The sequence below is a fragment of the Pectinophora gossypiella genome, chromosome 27, assembly GCF_024362695.1.
Source record: "Pectinophora gossypiella chromosome 27, ilPecGoss1.1, whole genome shotgun sequence".
Classification (NCBI taxonomy): Eukaryota; Metazoa; Arthropoda; class Insecta; order Lepidoptera; family Gelechiidae; genus Pectinophora; species Pectinophora gossypiella.
This window is the reverse complement of record NC_065430.1, coordinates 6739180-6761479: the sequence shown is the minus strand read 5'-3', so window position 1 is coordinate 6761479 and position 22300 is coordinate 6739180. Positions and strand designations below refer to the sequence as shown.

Genomic DNA, 22300 nt, shown 5'->3' with positions numbered 1-22300 from the left:
TCGCCGTATTCGATACGTTTACACGTTTAAATAAAATTTAAACAGTTGGTAGAACTCAAAAATAATATCAATATACGTATATTTAGTCACAAATATTTATATATAATTAGTTTTATCGATATTCATCGATACGTGTAAGTGAAAAGTTGGAAGTTATCATACGAGAAAACGTCTCGCGACACAGCGGCTCTCCTTACAGTATTGCTCCGCTCGTGGGGTCTGTGGCGCCACCTGTACCGGGCGCACGCACGAAGTTTCATACATACAACTCGTACAGTACACACAGTGTTATTAAAAGTTAGTTACTTACTTACTTTAATATTGCGAAAATGGCCGATACAGCAGTCGCATCCGAGGCTCCCGCACCGACGACGCCCGCGAAGAAGCCGAAGGCGTCCGCCGCCGGCGCCGGTGCTAAGAAGCCGAAGGCGAAGCCGACCCACCCGAAGACATCTGAAATGGTAAACAACGCCATTAAAGAGTTGAAAGAACGAAGCGGGTCCAGCCTGCAGGCGATCAAGAAATACATCGCCGCCCAGTACAAGGTCGACGCTGAGAAATTGGCTCCGTTCATCAGGAAATATCTGAAGAGCGCCGTCGAATCCGGCGCCCTGATCCAGACCAAGGGCAAAGGTGCGTCCGGTTCGTTCAAGTTGGAATCAAAGTCCTCCTCCGGCAAGAAGCCGGCGTCCAGCAAGGCTGCGGGCGCCAAGCCCGCCGCTAAACCGAAGAAGGCAGCCGCCGCGGCCGCCTCGCCCAAGAAGGCCAAGAAACCGGCCGCTTCCTCGCCGGCCAAGGCTAAATCGTCCGCCGCCGCCGCCGCCACCAAGGACAAGAAGGCGGCCGCCGCCAAGAAGAAGCCCGCCGCGGCCAAGAGGGCCGCCGCTCCCGCAAAGGCGAAGAGCGCCGCCGCACCGAAAGCAAAGAAGACCGCCAAGCCGCCCACGAAGAAACCGAAGGCGCCGAAACCCAAGAAGGCCGCCGCTACGCCTAAATCTAAGGCCGCCGCAGCGAAGAAAGCGTCCAAGAAGTAAACGCGCCGCCATCGCCGCAGCCGCCGCCGCACCAGCAGCAGCAGCAGCAAACAGCCGCGCGCGCGCTTTTAAAGCAACGCGCAACAAAAAGCCCTTTTCAGGGCTAACAAATTGTTCCGATACTCTTATATACGGTTTCATACTATTCTACATCGATATGAAAAAAAAAAAAAAAAAATACAACAAAATTTACCACCTACCTAACCTCCTCTCTACCGATAAAAAACACACCATATAGGTAAATTTTAAAAATAACCTCACTTCACCAAACAATACAACACGTACAATGAATCAATAGATTATAGGTAATAATAGATCATAATCATCCATAATATTTACGTATTTTTCGATACTGCAACTAGCGGATGCTGCGCGAATTAAAAAAATATTACAACACCTATAATAACACACCTAGGCTAGGTATATACACATACCGTACGTACATAAAAGATTGCTCTCATTCTACCATAATATATTATACATACATAATATTATCTTAATTATTTATTAAGATACACAACGTAATATCATCGGTTAATTAACTTCATTAGTGATTCATACTAATCGCTCAAATTTTCAATTTCTCTCTCTCAAACGGGTGAAACACACCCCGCCCGCCCGCGAACGCACCCACCCGCCCGACTGCCCGACTGCCTTCCTTGCTGCGCGCGCATCACGTCGTTCATTCGCGTTTTGTCTCGCTCTAACTGCGCGCAGACCCCACTATTTGTGACACTCGCGTTTTCTATATAAATGTCCGGCTATACGGCCGACGTTTTTATTATACCCACTGACTTCGTACGTTGCGGTCGACTATTGCGCGGTGTCGCAATAGTGTTTTTTGTGTGTGTTTCAAGTTAAATCTATCTCAATCATGTCCGGTCGCGGCAAAGGTGGTAAAGTAAAGGGCAAGGTCAAGTCCCGTTCCAACCGTGCCGGTCTACAGTTCCCCGTGGGTCGTATTCACAGGCTGCTCCGCAAGGGAAATTACGCCGAGCGCGTCGGTGCCGGTGCTCCGGTGTATCTCGCCGCCGTGATGGAATACCTGGCCGCCGAAGTTCTCGAGTTGGCCGGTAACGCCGCACGCGACAACAAGAAGACCAGAATCATACCGAGACACTTGCAGCTGGCGATCAGGAATGACGAGGAGTTGAACAAGCTCCTGTCTGGCGTTACCATCGCCCAGGGTGGTGTGCTGCCCAACATCCAAGCGGTGCTCCTTCCCAAGAAGACCGAGAAGAAGGCTTAAGCGCGTCCGAACCAACCTCGAAGCGGCCCTCTCCCTCTCTCTATCTACTACGACGACGACGAGGGGACGGGACCCCAACGTTAAAAAGGCCCTTTTCAGGGCCACAAAATTGTTCAATAATCATAAAAAAGTTTCTAACGGTTAAAACAATCGTCGATATATGTGTACTTTTGACATAATATTAATAATTACATAACTTACATACATACATATTAGCAAGCAATTACGATATTAGTGCAATACCTAATAATTATGGTGAATAAATAACATGTCATCACGTACACGTATGTACCAACGAACCCCGAAAAGGGGTGAGCAGACACACAGACTCGTCGTCATTTTAACAATTTGACTGTTTTTGAACTATATAATTGAATCAAATCAAATTATTGTCATTAAAGATAATCTAAAGTGAAAAATATAATATAATACAAAATCTACGTATAAGTAAACGTTTCAAAAAATAAATAAAAATATTACGTATTACGTATGTGTGGGGGGGTGGTGTCAGAGTCGGTCGCGGTGTATAGCGGCGATAGCGAATCTACCCGTCCCGCTTTATTACCACCGAGGGACGCGATTGGTCCGTTTAATGCGCGCAAAGCCCGCTAGTAGCGTACCGAAAACTTGATGTAGGTTCGATTTTTTCGACCGGCGCGCACACGTCTCGTCCCGAGTCTATCGTATAACGCACACGCTCTCAGTTTACTCGTTCATTAGTCGAAATGCCACCCAAGACAAGCGGAAAGGCAGCTAAGAAATCTGGCAAAGCCCAGAAGAACATCTCCAAGTCTGACAAGAAAAAGAAGAAGCACAAGAGGAAGGAGAGCTACGCCATTTACATCTACAAGGTGTTGAAACAAGTACACCCCGACACCGGTATCTCTAGCAAGGCCATGTCCATCATGAACTCGTTCGTGAACGACATCTTCGAGCGTATCGCCGCCGAAGCATCGCGTCTCGCTCACTACAACAAGCGTTCAACTATCACATCGAGGGAGGTGCAGACCTCCGTGAGGCTCCTTCTGCCCGGTGAGCTCGCCAAGCACGCAGTATCCGAGGGCACCAAGGCCGTAACCAAGTACACCAGCTCCAAGTGAAGCGTCCACCGACCGACTACATACACAGGCAGACGACTAAAACAATCTGCCGTGCGTGTGTGTTCGCGCCAAACGTACAAAAGGCCCTTTTCAGGGCCACAAACTCGTTCAATATATAAAATATTATGTTTCAATGATGATCCACAATCGATATAATATAATTAATAATGTTGTTATGTTATGTAAGTAATTTCAAATAACGTAAGACACGGTAGAAAGTAAATTGAAAAATTAAGTTAAAATTAACTACGACATTAGAATAATGGTGATGTAGGAATTTTGTTTGTTGTTTAGTAAGTCAAATCAACTTATGTACATAAGTGGAAATATTTATTTACACACGCATAATTATGATGATCATAAAGAAATGTACCTATGAGTATATAAAAGAAAAAACAAAATGCACCACTATCACGAATAATAATTTATAATATAAACTTCAGGTGGCGCTGTTGTCGTTTCGGAGTCCTCTCCCCGCGCCCCCCCTCTCCACCCGCCCGCGAACGGTCCATTATACTATATATAAAAGAAGGTAGGGGAATAGTGAACTATTCAGTAAACTCTCGTACGTTGACGTTGCAGGTTCTCGTTCGCGCGCGCGACTAAAAGATGGCCCGTACCAAGCAGACAGCTCGTAAATCGACCGGTGGTAAGGCGCCGCGTAAACAACTCGCCACCAAGGCGGCTCGTAAGAGCGCACCAGCAACCGGTGGTGTCAAGAAGCCCCATCGCTACAGGCCCGGCACCGTCGCCCTCCGTGAGATCCGTCGTTACCAAAAGAGTACCGAATTGCTGATCCGCAAGCTGCCGTTCCAGCGTTTGGTGCGTGAGATCGCTCAAGATTTCAAGACTGATCTCCGTTTCCAGAGTTCCGCTGTGATGGCCCTCCAGGAGGCGAGCGAGGCATACCTCGTCGGTCTCTTCGAAGACACCAACCTTTGCGCTATCCACGCGAAGCGCGTCACCATCATGCCAAAGGACATTCAGCTCGCTCGCAGAATCCGCGGGGAACGCGCCTAAAATACACGCGCACGCACACACAGCGCCAAAGACCGACGACGCGCGCACTTCCCACCGTGCGCGTGTCTTGTTTGTCTTTACGCTTCAAAAGGCCCTTTTCAGGGCCACAAGAGTTTCTGTTATGATAATATAGTTTCAACGTATTTTAACATCGCATACAAACAAATTATAATATATATAGTTTATATATATATAGGTATTATAATATTAGAGAATACACAAACGTACATATAAATTATTGCAACATAAATTAATGAATAACCTTATTTTTATTTACATAAGACTTTGTTAAAAAAGTTGAAACGTTAGGTATTACTTAATTTTCCGGGTTGTATATATTATTATTATTATAGGAAAGAAGAGAGTAGCGTATGTACATAACGGAATTTAATTTTAATATTCAAAAACAATGATAATAGAAGGAAAAAGAAAGAATCGAATTCTACCGCCGCTTTTTTAATATTTTCGTTATAATATATAAGTAGGTACCTAATATGAGATGTCTCGGGAGTGTCGTCGTCAGTCATTTGTTTGGTATTATCTCTCCCCCCTCGCTCGCTACACTACCACCCCGCGAACGCGACGATTCTGTATATATATAACGGCGTTCGAACATTGTTTAGCCACCATTCGCCCGTTGAGCGTCGTCACTGCGTCGCGCGTCGTGCGTGTTTGTGTACATTTAGTTTCGTGTTTTTTATAAAAAACATATATAATTATGACCGGTCGCGGTAAGGGAGGCAAAGGTCTGGGAAAGGGAGGAGCTAAGCGTCACAGGAAGGTACTCCGTGATAACATCCAAGGTATCACCAAGCCGGCCATCCGTCGTCTCGCCCGCAGAGGAGGCGTCAAGCGTATCTCCGGTTTGATATACGAGGAGACTCGTGGTGTCCTCAAGGTGTTCCTCGAGAACGTGATCCGCGACGCGGTCACTTACACCGAGCACGCCAAGAGGAAGACCGTCACTGCTATGGACGTCGTCTACGCTCTGAAACGTCAGGGCCGCACCCTCTACGGTTTCGGTGGTTAAGTCTACCATCGCCGCGCCGGCGTCATCGCCCACCTCGTGTGTGTGTCGGTCGAAAGAACAACAACACACAAATCAAAAAGGCCCTTTTCAGGGCCGCAAATAGTTCATTGTTGTTTTACAAAATGTTTCACGATATTACGTCGATACTATATAATAAATAACACCTCAATATGTACAAGTTACGAATATACCCAGCAGCCGAGTGGGTAAAGTTGCTTGTGATCATCGAGGCCCGTAGGGCGCCGAGACGCGGCGGTGTAGGCGTCTCAACTAAACACAATCCCTTGCATACAGTAACTTACTCACTCACTCACTCACTCATTTAATATTTTATAATTAGTCAGTCAATTCCATGTTATTTGGATAGGTACCCTATAAGTATACATAATAATATCTAGTACTTACCTTCCTTATGTTAACGAATCTAACTAGTAAGGTGAGCGAGACGTGCGAGCGTATTATACATATTTTATTCATAATTTTTTTTTTTTAAGATTTATATCTAATTTAAAATAAATAAATAAATCAAGTGAAATACATACACTTGTGTACAACAGATGCGGTCTGTGTGTATGTACGACGTGTATGAGAGATTCTAGATAGAGAGAGAGCGCCGTGAGTTGTGTGCGCGTGGACGTTCGACGGATTTTTAGCGTTTAGAGTTTTATTAACACACATTTAATAATAATAGTATATATCCTTATATAACGTATTACATAATTTATTTAAAAAATATATAAATTATTGCAATAACAAAATCTATACGTCCCGAATAGAGCCGTCCGTAGTTGTGAAGAGTAGGGTACGAGTGTTTTACGACCTCCAACATTTACACGTTAAAAATCGTCAAAATCATTGGAAATATGCAATATATTGTTATCGTATAGAAGGTCGGGAACCTAGGCGTTGAATTATCGAACATTAGACACCGACGCGTTAATTTTTATAGAGAAAAATAACTTTTGAAGTGGACACTAGGTGAGCGACGACACCAAAGGTGAATATAAACGCTTTTATCGCCGTATTCGATACGTTTACACGTTTAAATAAAATTTAAACAGTTGGTAGAACTCAAAAATAATATCAATATACGTATATTTAGTCACAAATATTTATATATAATTAGTTTTATCGATATTCATCGATACGTGTAAGTGAAAAGTTGGAAGTTATCATACGAGAAAACGTCTCGCGACACAGCGGCTCTCCTTACAGTATTGCTCCGCTCGTGGGGTCTGTGGCGCCACCTGTACCGGGCGCACGCACGAAGTTTCATACATACAACTCGTACAGTACACACAGTGTTATTAAAAGTTAGTTACTTACTTACTTTAATATTGCGAAAATGGCCGATACAGCAGTCGCATCCGAGGCTCCCGCACCGACGACGCCCGCGAAGAAGCCGAAGGCGTCCGCCGCCGGCGCCGGTGCTAAGAAGCCGAAGGCGAAGCCGACCCACCCGAAGACATCTGAAATGGTAAACAACGCCATTAAAGAGTTGAAAGAACGAAGCGGGTCCAGCCTGCAGGCGATCAAGAAATACATCGCCGCCCAGTACAAGGTCGACGCTGAGAAATTGGCTCCGTTCATCAGGAAATATCTGAAGAGCGCCGTCGAATCCGGCGCCCTGATCCAGACCAAGGGCAAAGGTGCGTCCGGTTCGTTCAAGTTGGAATCAAAGTCCTCCTCCGGCAAGAAGCCGGCGTCCAGCAAGGCTGCGGGCGCCAAGCCCGCCGCTAAACCGAAGAAGGCAGCCGCCGCGGCCGCCTCGCCCAAGAAGGCCAAGAAACCGGCCGCTTCCTCGCCGGCCAAGGCTAAATCGTCCGCCGCCGCCGCCGCCACCAAGGACAAGAAGGCGGCCGCCGCCAAGAAGAAGCCCGCCGCGGCCAAGAGGGCCGCCGCTCCCGCAAAGGCGAAGAGCGCCGCCGCACCGAAAGCAAAGAAGACCGCCAAGCCGCCCACGAAGAAACCGAAGGCGCCGAAACCCAAGAAGGCCGCCGCTACGCCTAAATCTAAGGCCGCCGCAGCGAAGAAAGCGTCCAAGAAGTAAACGCGCCGCCATCGCCGCAGCCGCCGCCGCACCAGCAGCAGCAGCAGCAAACAGCCGCGCGCGCGCTTTTAAAGCAACGCGCAACAAAAAGCCCTTTTCAGGGCTAACAAATTGTTCCGATACTCTTATATACGGTTTCATACTATTCTACATCGATATGAAAAAAAAAAAAAAAAAATACAACAAAATTTACCACCTACCTAACCTCCTCTCTACCGATAAAAAACACACCATATAGGTAAATTTTAAAAATAACCTCACTTCACCAAACAATACAACACGTACAATGAATCAATAGATTATAGGTAATAATAGATCATAATCATCCATAATATTTACGTATTTTTCGATACTGCAACTAGCGGATGCTGCGCGAATTAAAAAAATATTACAACACCTATAATAACACACCTAGGCTAGGTATATACCTACCTATATAAAAGATTGCTCTCATTCTACCATAATATATTATACATACATAATATTATCTTAATTATTTATTAAGATACACAACGTAATATCATCGGTTAATTAACTTCATTAGTGATTCATACTAATCGCTCAAATTTTCAATTTCTCTCTCTCAAACGGGTGAAACACACCCCGCCCGCCCGCGAACGCACCCACCCGCCCGACTGCCCGACTGCCTTCCTTCCTTGCTTGCTTGCTGCGCGCGCATCACGTCGTTCATTCGCGTTTTGTCTCGCTCTAACTGCGCGCAGACCCCACTATTTGTGACACTCGCGTTTTCTATATAAATGTCCGGCTATACGGCCGACGTTTTTATTATACCCACTGACTTCGTACGTTGCGGTCGACTATTGCGCGGTGTCGCAATAGTGTTTTTTGTGTGTGTTTCAAGTTAAATCTATCTCAATCATGTCCGGTCGCGGCAAAGGTGGTAAAGTAAAGGGCAAGGTCAAGTCCCGTTCCAACCGTGCCGGTCTACAGTTCCCCGTGGGTCGTATTCACAGGCTGCTCCGCAAGGGAAATTACGCCGAGCGCGTCGGTGCCGGTGCTCCGGTGTATCTCGCCGCCGTGATGGAATACCTGGCCGCCGAAGTTCTCGAGTTGGCCGGTAACGCCGCACGCGACAACAAGAAGACCAGAATCATACCGAGACACTTGCAGCTGGCGATCAGGAATGACGAGGAGTTGAACAAGCTCCTGTCTGGCGTTACCATCGCCCAGGGTGGTGTGCTGCCCAACATCCAAGCGGTGCTCCTTCCCAAGAAGACCGAGAAGAAGGCTTAAGCGCGTCCGAACCAACCTCGAAGCGGCCCTCTCCCTCTCTCTATCTACTACGACGACGACGAGGGGACGGGACCCCAACGTTAAAAAGGCCCTTTTCAGGGCCACAAAATTGTTCAATAATCATAAAAAAGTTTCTAACGGTTAAAACAATCGTCGATATATGTGTACTTTTGACATAATATTAATAATTACATAACTTACATACATACATATTAGCAAGCAATTACGATATTAGTGCAATACCTAATAATTATGGTGAATAAATAACATGTCATCACGTACACGTATGTACCAACGAACCCCGAAAAGGGGTGAGCAGACACACAGACTCGTCGTCATTTTAACAATTTGACTGTTTTTGAACTATATAATTGAATCAAATCAAATTATTGTCATTAAAGATAATCTAAAGTGAAAAATATAATATAATACAAAATCTACGTATAAGTAAACGTTTCAAAAAATAAATAAAAATATTACGTATTACGTATGTGTGGGGGGGTGGTGTCAGAGTCGGTCGCGGTGTATAGCGGCGATAGCGAATCTACCCGTCCCGCTTTATTACCACCGAGGGACGCGATTGGTCCGTTTAATGCGCGCAAAGCCCGCTAGTAGCGTACCGAAAACTTGATGTAGGTTCGATTTTTTCGACCGGCGCGCACACGTCTCGTCCCGAGTCTATCGTATAACGCACACGCTCTCAGTTTACTCGTTCATTAGTCGAAATGCCACCCAAGACAAGCGGAAAGGCAGCTAAGAAATCTGGCAAAGCCCAGAAGAACATCTCCAAGTCTGACAAGAAAAAGAAGAAGCACAAGAGGAAGGAGAGCTACGCCATTTACATCTACAAGGTGTTGAAACAAGTACACCCCGACACCGGTATCTCTAGCAAGGCCATGTCCATCATGAACTCGTTCGTGAACGACATCTTCGAGCGTATCGCCGCCGAAGCATCGCGTCTCGCTCACTACAACAAGCGTTCAACTATCACATCGAGGGAGGTGCAGACCTCCGTGAGGCTCCTTCTGCCCGGTGAGCTCGCCAAGCACGCAGTATCCGAGGGCACCAAGGCCGTAACCAAGTACACCAGCTCCAAGTGAAGCGTCCACCGACCGACTACATACACAGGCAGACGACTAAAACAATCTGCCGTGCGTGTGTGTTCGCGCCAAACGTACAAAAGGCCCTTTTCAGGGCCACAAACTCGTTCAATATATAAAATATTATGTTTCAATGATGATCCACAATCGATATAATATAATTAATAATGTTGTTATGTTATGTAAGTAATTTCAAATAACGTAAGACACGGTAGAAAGTAAATTGAAAAATTAAGTTAAAATTAACTACGACATTAGAATAATGGTGATGTAGGAATTTTGTTTGTTGTTTAGTAAGTCAAATCAACTTATGTACATAAGTGGAAATATTTATTTACACACGCATAATTATGATGATCATAAAGAAATGTACCTATGAGTATATAAAAGAAAAAACAAAATGCACCACTATCACGAATAATAATTTATAATATAAACTTCAGGTGGCGCTGTTGTCGTTTCGGAGTCCTCTCCCCGCGCCCCCCCTCTCCACCCGCCCGCGAACGGTCCATTATACTATATATAAAAGAAGGTAGGGGAATAGTGAACTATTCAGTAAACTCTCGTACGTTGACGTTGCAGGTTCTCGTTCGCGCGCGCGACTAAAAGATGGCCCGTACCAAGCAGACAGCTCGTAAATCGACCGGTGGTAAGGCGCCGCGTAAACAACTCGCCACCAAGGCGGCTCGTAAGAGCGCACCAGCAACCGGTGGTGTCAAGAAGCCCCATCGCTACAGGCCCGGCACCGTCGCCCTCCGTGAGATCCGTCGTTACCAAAAGAGTACCGAATTGCTGATCCGCAAGCTGCCGTTCCAGCGTTTGGTGCGTGAGATCGCTCAAGATTTCAAGACTGATCTCCGTTTCCAGAGTTCCGCTGTGATGGCCCTCCAGGAGGCGAGCGAGGCATACCTCGTCGGTCTCTTCGAAGACACCAACCTTTGCGCTATCCACGCGAAGCGCGTCACCATCATGCCAAAGGACATTCAGCTCGCTCGCAGAATCCGCGGGGAACGCGCCTAAAATACACGCGCACGCACACACAGCGCCAAAGACCGACGACGCGCGCACTTCCCACCGTGCGCGTGTCTTGTTTGTCTTTACGCTTCAAAAGGCCCTTTTCAGGGCCACAAGAGTTTCTGTTATGATAATATAGTTTCAACGTATTTTAACATCGCATACAAACAAATTATAATATATATAGTTTATATATATATAGGTATTATAATATTAGAGAATACACAAACGTACATATAAATTATTGCAACATAAATTAATGAATAACCTTATTTTTATTTACATAAGACTTTGTTAAAAAAGTTGAAACGTTAGGTATTACTTAATTTTCCGGGTTGTATATATTATTATTATTATAGGAAAGAAGAGAGTAGCGTATGTACATAACGGAATTTAATTTTAATATTCAAAAACAATGATAATAGAAGGAAAAAGAAAGAATCGAATTCTACCGCCGCTTTTTTAATATTTTCGTTATAATATATAAGTAGGTACCTAATATGAGATGTCTCGGGAGTGTCGTCGTCAGTCATTTGTTTGGTATTATCTCTCCCCCCTCGCTCGCTACACTACCACCCCGCGAACGCGACGATTCTGTATATATATAACGGCGTTCGAACATTGTTTAGCCACCATTCGCCCGTTGAGCGTCGTCACTGCGTCGCGCGTCGTGCGTGTTTGTGTACATTTAGTTTCGTGTTTTTTATAAAAAACATATATAATTATGACCGGTCGCGGTAAGGGAGGCAAAGGTCTGGGAAAGGGAGGAGCTAAGCGTCACAGGAAGGTACTCCGTGATAACATCCAAGGTATCACCAAGCCGGCCATCCGTCGTCTCGCCCGCAGAGGAGGCGTCAAGCGTATCTCCGGTTTGATATACGAGGAGACTCGTGGTGTCCTCAAGGTGTTCCTCGAGAACGTGATCCGCGACGCGGTCACTTACACCGAGCACGCCAAGAGGAAGACCGTCACTGCTATGGACGTCGTCTACGCTCTGAAACGTCAGGGCCGCACCCTCTACGGTTTCGGTGGTTAAGTCTACCATCGCCGCGCCGGCGTCATCGCCCACCTCGTGTGTGTGTCGGTCGAAAGAACAACAACACACAAATCAAAAAGGCCCTTTTCAGGGCCGCAAATAGTTCATTGTTGTTTTACAAAATGTTTCACGATATTACGTCGATACTATATAATAAATAACACCTCAATATGTACAAGTTACGAATATACCCAGCAGCCGAGTGGGTAAAGTTGCTTGTGATCATCGAGGCCCGTAGGGCGCCGAGACGCGGCGGTGTAGGCGTCTCAACTAAACACAATCCCTTGCATACAGTAACTTACTCACTCACTCACTCACTCATTTAATATTTTATAATTAGTCAGTCAATTCCATGTTATTTGGATAGGTACCCTATAAGTATACATAATAATATCTAGTACTTACCTTCCTTATGTTAACGAATCTAACTAGTAAGGTGAGCGAGACGTGCGAGCGTATTATACATATTTTATTCATAATTTTTTTTTTTTAAGATTTATATCTAATTTAAAATAAATAAATAAATCAAGTGAAATACATACACTTGTGTACAACAGATGCGGTCTGTGTGTATGTACGACGTGTATGAGAGATTCTAGATAGAGAGAGAGCGCCGTGAGTTGTGTGCGCGTGGACGTTCGACGGATTTTTAGCGTTTAGAGTTTTATTAACACACATTTAATAATAATAGTATATATCCTTATATAACGTATTACATAATTTATTTAAAAAATATATAAATTATTGCAATAACAAAATCTATACGTCCCGAATAGAGCCGTCCGTAGTTGTGAAGAGTAGGGTACGAGTGTTTTACGACCTCCAACATTTACACGTTAAAAATCGTCAAAATCATTGGAAATATGCAATATATTGTTATCGTATAGAAGGTCGGGAACCTAGGCGTTGAATTATCGAACATTAGACACCGACGCGTTAATTTTTATAGAGAAAAATAACTTTTGAAGTGGACACTAGGTGAGCGACGACACCAAAGGTGAATATAAACGCTTTTATCGCCGTATTCGATACGTTTACACGTTTAAATAAAATTTAAACAGTTGGTAGAACTCAAAAATAATATCAATATACGTATATTTAGTCACAAATATTTATATATAATTAGTTTTATCGATATTCATCGATACGTGTAAGTGAAAAGTTGGAAGTTATCATACGAGAAAACGTCTCGCGACACAGCGGCTCTCCTTACAGTATTGCTCCGCTCGTGGGGTCTGTGGCGCCACCTGTACCGGGCGCACGCACGAAGTTTCATACATACAACTCGTACAGTACACACAGTGTTATTAAAAGTTAGTTACTTACTTACTTTAATATTGCGAAAATGGCCGATACAGCAGTCGCATCCGAGGCTCCCGCACCGACGACGCCCGCGAAGAAGCCGAAGGCGTCCGCCGCCGGCGCCGGTGCTAAGAAGCCGAAGGCGAAGCCGACCCACCCGAAGACATCTGAAATGGTAAACAACGCCATTAAAGAGTTGAAAGAACGAAGCGGGTCCAGCCTGCAGGCGATCAAGAAATACATCGCCGCCCAGTACAAGGTCGACGCTGAGAAATTGGCTCCGTTCATCAGGAAATATCTGAAGAGCGCCGTCGAATCCGGCGCCCTGATCCAGACCAAGGGCAAAGGTGCGTCCGGTTCGTTCAAGTTGGAATCAAAGTCCTCCTCCGGCAAGAAGCCGGCGTCCAGCAAGGCTGCGGGCGCCAAGCCCGCCGCTAAACCGAAGAAGGCAGCCGCCGCGGCCGCCTCGCCCAAGAAGGCCAAGAAACCGGCCGCTTCCTCGCCGGCCAAGGCTAAATCGTCCGCCGCCGCCGCCGCCACCAAGGACAAGAAGGCGGCCGCCGCCAAGAAGAAGCCCGCCGCGGCCAAGAGGGCCGCCGCTCCCGCAAAGGCGAAGAGCGCCGCCGCACCGAAAGCAAAGAAGACCGCCAAGCCGCCCACGAAGAAACCGAAGGCGCCGAAACCCAAGAAGGCCGCCGCTACGCCTAAATCTAAGGCCGCCGCAGCGAAGAAAGCGTCCAAGAAGTAAACGCGCCGCCATCGCCGCAGCCGCCGCCGCACCAGCAGCAGCAGCAGCAAACAGCCGCGCGCGCGCTTTTAAAGCAACGCGCAACAAAAAGCCCTTTTCAGGGCTAACAAATTGTTCCGATACTCTTATATACGGTTTCATACTATTCTACATCGATATGAAAAAAAAAAAAAAAAAAATACAACAAAATTTACCACCTACCTAACCTCCTCTCTACCGATAAAAAACACACCATATAGGTAAATTTTAAAAATAACCTCACTTCACCAAACAATACAACACGTACAATGAATCAATAGATTATAGGTAATAATAGATCATAATCATCCATAATATTTACGTATTTTTCGATACTGCAACTAGCGGATGCTGCGCGAATTAAAAAAATATTACAACACCTATAATAACACACCTAGGCTAGGTATATACCTACCTATATAAAAGATTGCTCTCATTCTACCATAATATATTATACATACATAATATTATCTTAATTATTTATTAAGATACACAACGTAATATCATCGGTTAATTAACTTCATTAGTGATTCATACTAATCGCTCAAATTTTCAATTTCTCTCTCTCAAACGGGTGAAACACACCCCGCCCGCCCGCGAACGCACCCACCCGCCCGACTGCCCGACTGCCTTCCTTCCTTGCTTGCTTGCTGCGCGCGCATCACGTCGTTCATTCGCGTTTTGTCTCGCTCTAACTGCGCGCAGACCCCACTATTTGTGACACTCGCGTTTTCTATATAAATGTCCGGCTATACGGCCGACGTTTTAGAGGGCGTCCACGGTGGCTCGCACCCGGACCGCAGCACCCACCGCCCCAACAAAAAAGACCTACAATCCGCAAGCGCCTGTTGCAAAGGCAACAGTTACAGAGACCGCGACTGGCTCTTTGATGGCCCCAGCCAGACCGGCCTCAGCGCGTCAGCCCGCTCCCAACCTACCGCCGCGGCCGCGCGGAGGGAAGGGTAAGAAAAAAAAGACGAAGAAAGCAGGGAAAACCGGCCCTCACGGACCGACGGCGCCCCCCCCCACCTCAGCCAACACTACGCCGGCCCCGGAGATCGACGCTTTGCTCGCACTTTTGAGGCAGGCGCTTCTGGCCACACCAGGGACATCGTCGACTATTCTCAGCGCAGCCACGCAAGGACTTCGCAATGCATAAGTCACTGAGGATAGTCCATTGGAACGCCCACTCATTGACGGGGAAAATGCTCCTACTGAGAAACTTTCTAAAAGAGCAAAGCGTCGACATTCTCTTAGTCAGTGAGACCCACCTGCGCAGCTCGACGGTCCTCAAGGCGCCCGGGTACATCGCGTACAGAAGGGACGAGGTGGCCCCCGATGGCAAGCCATACAGAGGCTTGGCCGTGTTGGTGCGGAGGACCATTGTCCACCAGCCCGTCGATTCCGGGCAGTACCAAGATCACTATGCTCTCGGGATCGACGTGCAAGTGAACGGCAGTGACCTCCGCATCTTCGCGGTCTATAGGCCGCCCTACGACCTGTTCGACACCACCTTCTTCAAAGACCTCCTAAACGGACCGATGCCCACTATCCTCGCGGGGGACCTCAACGCAAAACATCCGGCCTGGAACTCGCGTGCCCGGAACGAGGCGGGGAGGAAACTCGCGAGGCTAGCACAAGACGAAGACTTCGAAGTCACCGGACCCACCCAGCCCACGCATTATAACACCTGGGGCACATGCGATGTACTGGATATAGTGGTCAGCAAAGGTCTACGCACGCCGCCATATCAGGAGGTCCTTCCAGACCTCCCCTCCGACCACCGTCCGGTCCTGCTTACCCTGAACGAACTCCCCACCAGGGTACAAGCACCCCGAAGCCGCACCGTCATCGACTGGGAGACTTTCATCACGGAGCTGGAGGAGAAATCCCACACCGGCCCAGTCTCATCGGCCGACGACGTAGAAAGAGCCGCCAAGCTACTGACCGCCGACATCGATAGCGCTCTAACAACAGCCTCACACACCGTCCCGAGAGGCGAGAGGAGGCTCTCCCTCCCGCCGCGGTTAAAAGCACTCCTCGAGGACAAGCGCCGAGTGCGACGGCAGTGGCAACACTCTGGCTGCCCTACACTGAAGTCAGAGCTAAACCGCCTCACAGCCAGAGTGAAGGCGGAGCTGGTGACCCATGCTGCCTTGTCGTGGGACAATTATATCGCCTCGATAGATGACGACTTGCCCTCAGTACATCGTCTATGTAAAAATCTTGGCATGAAGAAGGAAGCAGTACGCCCGCTGCATGACGAGAATGGCCAGCCGAGGTACAAGGCCCAAGATAGGGCGGAGATCTTCGCCGAGTGCCTCGAACAGCAATTCACCCCGAACCCGACTGCGAACACACCCCATGTGGCTGCAGTCCAACAACATCTGGAAGAGTACTTCGCAACGCCGATTGGACCGGAAGAGGACCCCGTCTTCTTCTCACCCGGCCAGGTGAAGAGAGCTCTCCAGAAAGCTAAGCCCAAGAAGGCCCCGGGCGCTGACATGATCCCAAACATGGCACTGCGGACACTTCCCCCGCGAGTCATAGTGGCGGTGACACGCCTGTTCAATGGGATCATGCGCTCGGGACACTTTCCCACGGAATGGAAGCTCGGCCGGGTGATTATGCTCCCGAAGCCCGGGAAGGACCCTAAGAAGCCGGAGAGTTACCGTCCAATCACTCTCCTCAGCACGTTGTCGAAGACTTTTGAGAGGCTTCTACTAACGCACCTGCAGCCACACATCACACCGCGGGATGAACAGTTCGGGTTCAGAGCTGGCCACTCCACGACATTGCAGCTTACAAGAGTACTGCACTACATGGCGAGCAACATGAACAAGAGGGAGTTCACCGTCGCAGTACTCTTAGATATGGAAAAAGCCTTCGACAGGGTATGGCACGAGGGACTGCTGTACAAGCTGTCGAGGTCACCAGCACCGAGGAGACTTGTAAAAGTCATCGCGGCCTTCCTCGAGGGGAGGAAATTTGTGGTGGCGGTGGAAGACGCCACCTCTCAAGAGCGGCCCATAAGAGCCGGAGTCCCTCAGGGATCGTGCCTGTCCCCAGCACTCTACGCCCTCTACACGGACGACATCCCGGTGGAGGGCCAGGTCCAACTCGGCCTCTTCGCGGACGACGCGGCGTTCTTCGTGTCGTCGTACAAAGCCGAGCACGCCGTATCTAAAATGCAGCCCACACTTGACGCCCTTCCCGACTGGCTAGACAGATGGCGACTGAAGGCGAACGTCGCGAAGACCCAGGCGCTGATCACGGGGAGAAGTCAGCAGCCATCTACCCTGAAACTGCTGGGACAGGACATCCCATGGCAACCCTCGGTGAAATACCTGGGGGTTACCATAGACAGGAATCTCACGATGACTAAGCACGTGTCCACCGTGCTCCTCAAGGCGAAGCAGGCGCGGTACAACCTCCGCCCTATCCTCGATTCCCGCCTGCCCCTGCGCACCAAGCTAGGGATATACAAGACGTACGTGCGGTCCCGCCTAACTTACGCGGCGCCCGCATGGTACGCTCTTGTATCCGAACTACAGAGAGGAAAGCTCCGTGCGCAGGAAAATCTATCACTGAGAATGATACTAGCAGCCCCTCGCTTCGTCAGCAACCGAACGATAGCGAAAGACCTGAGATGGGAGGGCCTAGACGCCTTCATAAGTCGTCTCGCGCGGGTGATGTTCGACCGCGCAGACAACTCTAGTCATCAGTTTCTTCAGGGCTTTGCGCCGCTTCACGCGCGCCCCCCGGAGAGACGTGGACGAGCCCTACCTAGAGAGCTCGTACAGTGAGGTTCCTACCTCCAAGCCGCAGACAGGCCATCGCAGCATCTAAGCCGCAGAATGGCCACCCAGCACCATGACGGTGCACCTAGCCGCGCCAGCGAGGCAACCCAACACCGGCTGGTCGTAACCAGCCGCGATTGCTACATCTGCAGGGGCTCCAAGAGCCCGGAAGATCCCCCGTGCCCACAAGAGGGCGCGTGAGAAGGCTTTACGTTTCCGACGTTTTTATTATACCCACTGACTTCGTACGTTGCGGTCGACTATTGCGCGGTGTCGCAATAGTGTTTTTTGTGTGTGTTTCAAGTTAAATCTATCTCAATCATGTCCGGTCGCGGCAAAGGTGGTAAAGTAAAGGGCAAGGTCAAGTCCCGTTCCAACCGTGCCGGTCTACAGTTCCCCGTGGGTCGTATTCACAGGCTGCTCCGCAAGGGAAATTACGCCGAGCGCGTCGGTGCCGGTGCTCCGGTGTATCTCGCCGCCGTGATGGAATACCTGGCCGCCGAAGTTCTCGAGTTGGCCGGTAACGCCGCACGCGACAACAAGAAGACCAGAATCATACCGAGACACTTGCAGCTGGCGATCAGGAATGACGAGGAGTTGAACAAGCTCCTGTCTGGCGTTACCATCGCCCAGGGTGGTGTGCTGCCCAACATCCAAGCGGTGCTCCTTCCCAAGAAGACCGAGAAGAAGGCTTAAGCGCGTCCGAACCAACCTCGAAGCGGCCCTCTCCCTCTCTCTATCTACTACGACGACGACGAGGGGACGGGACCCCAACGTTAAAAAGGCCCTTTTCAGGGCCACAAAATTGTTCAATAATCATAAAAAAGTTTCTAACGGTTAAAACAATCGTCGATATATGTGTACTTTTGACATAATATTAATAATTACATAACTTACATACATACATATTAGCAAGCAATTACGATATTAGTGCAATACCTAATAATTATGGTGAATAAATAACATGTCATCACGTACACGTATGTACCAACGAACCCCGAAAAGGGGTGAGCAGACACACAGACTCGTCGTCATTTTAACAATTTGACTGTTTTTGAACTATATAATTGAATCAAATCAAATTATTGTCATTAAAGATAATCTAAAGTGAAAAATATAATATAATACAAAATCTACGTATAAGTAAACGTTTCAAAAAATAAATAAAAATATTACGTATTACGTATGTGTGGGGGGGTGGTGTCAGAGTCGGTCGCGGTGTATAGCGGCGATAGCGAATCTACCCGTCCCGCTTTATTACCACCGAGGGACGCGATTGGTCCGTTTAATGCGCGCAAAGCCCGCTAGTAGCGTACCGAAAACTTGATGTAGGTTCGATTTTTTCGACCGGCGCGCACACGTCTCGTCCCGAGTCTATCGTATAACGCACACGCTCTCAGTTTACTCGTTCATTAGTCGAAATGCCACCCAAGACAAGCGGAAAGGCAGCTAAGAAATCTGGCAAAGCCCAGAAGAACATCTCCAAGTCTGACAAGAAAAAGAAGAAGCACAAGAGGAAGGAGAGCTACGCCATTTACATCTACAAGGTGTTGAAACAAGTACACCCCGACACCGGTATCTCTAGCAAGGCCATGTCCATCATGAACTCGTTCGTGAACGACATCTTCGAGCGTATCGCCGCCGAAGCATCGCGTCTCGCTCACTACAACAAGCGTTCAACTATCACATCGAGGGAGGTGCAGACCTCCGTGAGGCTCCTTCTGCCCGGTGAGCTCGCCAAGCACGCAGTATCCGAGGGCACCAAGGCCGTAACCAAGTACACCAGCTCCAAGTGAAGCGTCCACCGACCGACTACATACACAGGCAGACGACTAAAACAATCTGCCGTGCGTGTGTGTTCGCGCCAAACGTACAAAAGGCCCTTTTCAGGGCCACAAACTCGTTCAATATATAAAATATTATGTTTCAATGATGATCCACAATCGATATAATATAATTAATAATGTTGTTATGTTATGTAAGTAATTTCAAATAACGTAAGACACGGTAGAAAGTAAATTGAAAAATTAAGTTAAAATTAACTACGACATTAGAATAATGGTGATGTAGGAATTTTGTTTGTTGTTTAGTAAGTCAAATCAACTTATGTACATAAGTGGAAATATTTATTTACACACGCATAATTATGATGATCATAAAGAAATGTACCTATGAGTATATAAAAGAAAAAACAAAATGCACCACTATCACGAATAATAATTTATAATATAAACTTCAGGTGGCGCTGTTGTCGTTTCGGAGTCCTCTCCCCGCGCCCCCCCTCTCCACCCGCCCGCGAACGGTCCATTATACTATATATAAAAGAAGGTAGGGGAATAGTGAACTATTCAGTAAACTCTCGTACGTTGACGTTGCAGGTTCTCGTTCGCGCGCGCGACTAAAAGATGGCCCGTACCAAGCAGACAGCTCGTAAATCGACCGGTGGTAAGGCGCCGCGTAAACAACTCGCCACCAAGGCGGCTCGTAAGAGCGCACCAGCAACCGGTGGTGTCAAGAAGCCCCATCGCTACAGGCCCGGCACCGTCGCCCTCCGTGAGATCCGTCGTTACCAAAAGAGTACCGAATTGCTGATCCGCAAGCTGCCGTTCCAGCGTTTGGTGCGTGAGATCGCTCAAGATTTCAAGACTGATCTCCGTTTCCAGAGTTCCGCTGTGATGGCCCTCCAGGAGGCGAGCGAGGCATACCTCGTCGGTCTCTTCGAAGACACCAACCTTTGCGCTATCCACGCGAAGCGCGTCACCATCATGCCAAAGGACATTCAGCTCGCTCGCAGAATCCGCGGGGAACGCGCCTAAAATACACGCGCACGCACACACAGCGCCAAAGACCGACGACGCGCGCACTTCCCACCGTGCGCGTGTCTTGTTTGTCTTTACGCTTCAAAAGGCCCTTTTCAGGGCCACAAGAGTTTCTGTTATGATAATATAGTTTCAACGTATTTTAACATCGCATACAAACAAATTATAATATATATAGTTTATATATATATAGGTATTATAATATTAGAGAATACACAAACGTACATATAAATTATTGCAACATAAATTAATGAATAACCTTATTTTTATTTACATAAGACTTTGTTAAAAAAGTTGAAACGTTAGGTATTACTTAATTTTCCGGGTTGTATATATTATTATTATTATAGGAAAGAAGAGAGTAGCGTATGTACATAACGGAATTTAATTTTAATATTCAAAAACAATGATAATAGAAGGAAAAAGAAAGAATCGAATTCTACCGCCGCTTTTTTAATATTTTCGTTATAATATATAAGTAGGTACCTAATATGAGATGTCTCGGGAGTGTCGTCGTCAGTCATTTGTTTGGTATTATCTCTCCCCCCTCGCTCGCTACACTACCACCCCGCGAACGCGACGATTCTGTATATATATAACGGCGTTCGAACATTGTTTAGCCACCATTCGCCCGTTGAGCGTCGTCACTGCGTCGCGCGTCGTGCGTGTTTGTGTACATTTAGTTTCGTGTTTTTTATAAAAAACATATATAATTATGACCGGTCGCGGTAAGGGAGGCAAAGGTCTGGGAAAGGGAGGAGCTAAGCGTCACAGGAAGGTACTCCGTGATAACATCCAAGGTATCACCAAGCCGGCCATCCGTCGTCTCGCCCGCAGAGGAGGCGTCAAGCGTATCTCCGGTTTGATATACGAGGAGACTCGTGGTGTCCTCAAGGTGTTCCTCGAGAACGTGATCCGCGACGCGGTCACTTACACCGAGCACGCCAAGAGGAAGACCGTCACTGCTATGGACGTCGTCTACGCTCTGAAACGTCAGGGCCGCACCCTCTACGGTTTCGGTGGTTAAGTCTACCATCGCCGCGCCGGCGTCATCGCCCACCTCGTGTGTGTGTCGGTCGAAAGAACAACAACACACAAATCAAAAAGGCCCTTTTCAGGGCCGCAAATAGTTCATTGTTGTTTTACAAAATGTTTCACGATATTACGTCGATACTATATAATAAATAACACCTCAATATGTACAAGTTACGAATATACCCAGCAGCCGAGTGGGTAAAGTTGCTTGTGATCATCGAGGCCCGTAGGGCGCCGAGACGCGGCGGTGTAGGCGTCTCAACTAAACACAATCCCTTGCATACAGTAACTTACTCACTCACTCACTCACTCATTTAATATTTTATAATTAGTCAGTCAATTCCATGTTATTTGGATAGGTACCCTATAAGTATACATAATAATATCTAGTACTTACCTTCCTTATGTTAACGAATCTAACTAGTAAGGTGAGCGAGACGTGCGAGCGTATTATACATATTTTATTCATAATTTTTTTTTTTTTAAGATTTATATCTAATTTAAAATAAATAAATAAATCAAGTGAAATACATACACTTGTGTACAACAGATGCGGTCTGTGTGTATGTACGACGTGTATGAGAGATTCTAGATAGAGAGAGAGCGCCGTGAGTTGTGTGCGCGTGGACGTTCGACGGATTTTTAGCGTTTAGAGTTTTATTAACACACATTTAATAATAATAGTATATAT

The 22300-nt window shown here is 47.3% G+C and overlaps 10 protein-coding genes across 10 annotated transcripts; all 10 read left to right on the top strand.

Annotated features, from left to right (window-relative positions):
• Positions 1-255: 255 nt before the first annotated feature.
• LOC126378656 (histone H1B-like) lies at positions 256-1145 on the top strand. The gene has a single exon (XM_050027035.1). The coding sequence runs from the start codon at positions 330-332 to the stop codon at positions 1032-1034; it is 705 nt and encodes a 234-aa protein (XP_049882992.1). The 5' UTR covers positions 256-329; the 3' UTR covers positions 1035-1145.
• A 763-nt stretch (positions 1146-1908) lies between these two features.
• On the top strand, positions 1909-2604 carry LOC126378684 (histone H2A). The gene has a single exon (XM_050027064.1). The coding sequence runs from the start codon at positions 1909-1911 to the stop codon at positions 2281-2283; it is 375 nt and encodes a 124-aa protein (XP_049883021.1). The 3' UTR covers positions 2284-2604.
• Positions 2605-3008: 404 nt separating this feature from the next.
• On the top strand, positions 3009-3462 carry LOC126378691 (histone H2B). The gene has a single exon (XM_050027072.1). It carries the CDS (start codon positions 3009-3011, stop codon positions 3381-3383), a length of 375 nt encoding a protein of 124 aa, XP_049883029.1. The 3' UTR covers positions 3384-3462.
• A 3242-nt stretch (positions 3463-6704) lies between these two features.
• Positions 6705-7594, top strand: LOC126378655 (histone H1B-like). Its single transcript, XM_050027034.1, has one exon. It carries the CDS (start codon positions 6779-6781, stop codon positions 7481-7483), a length of 705 nt encoding a protein of 234 aa, XP_049882991.1. The 5' UTR covers positions 6705-6778; the 3' UTR covers positions 7484-7594.
• Positions 7595-8362: 768 nt separating this feature from the next.
• On the top strand, positions 8363-9058 carry LOC126378683 (histone H2A). The gene has a single exon (XM_050027063.1). The coding sequence runs from the start codon at positions 8363-8365 to the stop codon at positions 8735-8737; it is 375 nt and encodes a 124-aa protein (XP_049883020.1). The 3' UTR covers positions 8738-9058.
• Positions 9059-9462: 404 nt separating this feature from the next.
• Positions 9463-9916, top strand: LOC126378690 (histone H2B). The gene has a single exon (XM_050027071.1). It carries the CDS (start codon positions 9463-9465, stop codon positions 9835-9837), a length of 375 nt encoding a protein of 124 aa, XP_049883028.1. The 3' UTR covers positions 9838-9916.
• Positions 9917-10397: 481 nt separating this feature from the next.
• Positions 10398-10857, top strand: LOC126378666 (histone H3). The gene has a single exon (XM_050027045.1). The coding sequence runs from the start codon at positions 10447-10449 to the stop codon at positions 10855-10857; it is 411 nt and encodes a 136-aa protein (XP_049883002.1). The 5' UTR covers positions 10398-10446.
• Positions 10858-13158: 2301 nt separating this feature from the next.
• On the top strand, positions 13159-14048 carry LOC126378649 (histone H1B-like). The gene has a single exon (XM_050027026.1). The coding sequence runs from the start codon at positions 13233-13235 to the stop codon at positions 13935-13937; it is 705 nt and encodes a 234-aa protein (XP_049882983.1). The 5' UTR covers positions 13159-13232; the 3' UTR covers positions 13938-14048.
• Positions 14049-18076: 4028 nt separating this feature from the next.
• On the top strand, positions 18077-18772 carry LOC126378677 (histone H2A). The gene has a single exon (XM_050027056.1). It carries the CDS (start codon positions 18077-18079, stop codon positions 18449-18451), a length of 375 nt encoding a protein of 124 aa, XP_049883013.1. The 3' UTR covers positions 18452-18772.
• A 398-nt stretch (positions 18773-19170) lies between these two features.
• LOC126378709 (histone H2B) lies at positions 19171-19551 on the top strand. Its single transcript, XM_050027089.1, has one exon. It carries the CDS (start codon positions 19177-19179, stop codon positions 19549-19551), a length of 375 nt encoding a protein of 124 aa, XP_049883046.1. The 5' UTR covers positions 19171-19176.
• The last annotated feature ends 2749 nt before the right edge of the window (positions 19552-22300 follow it).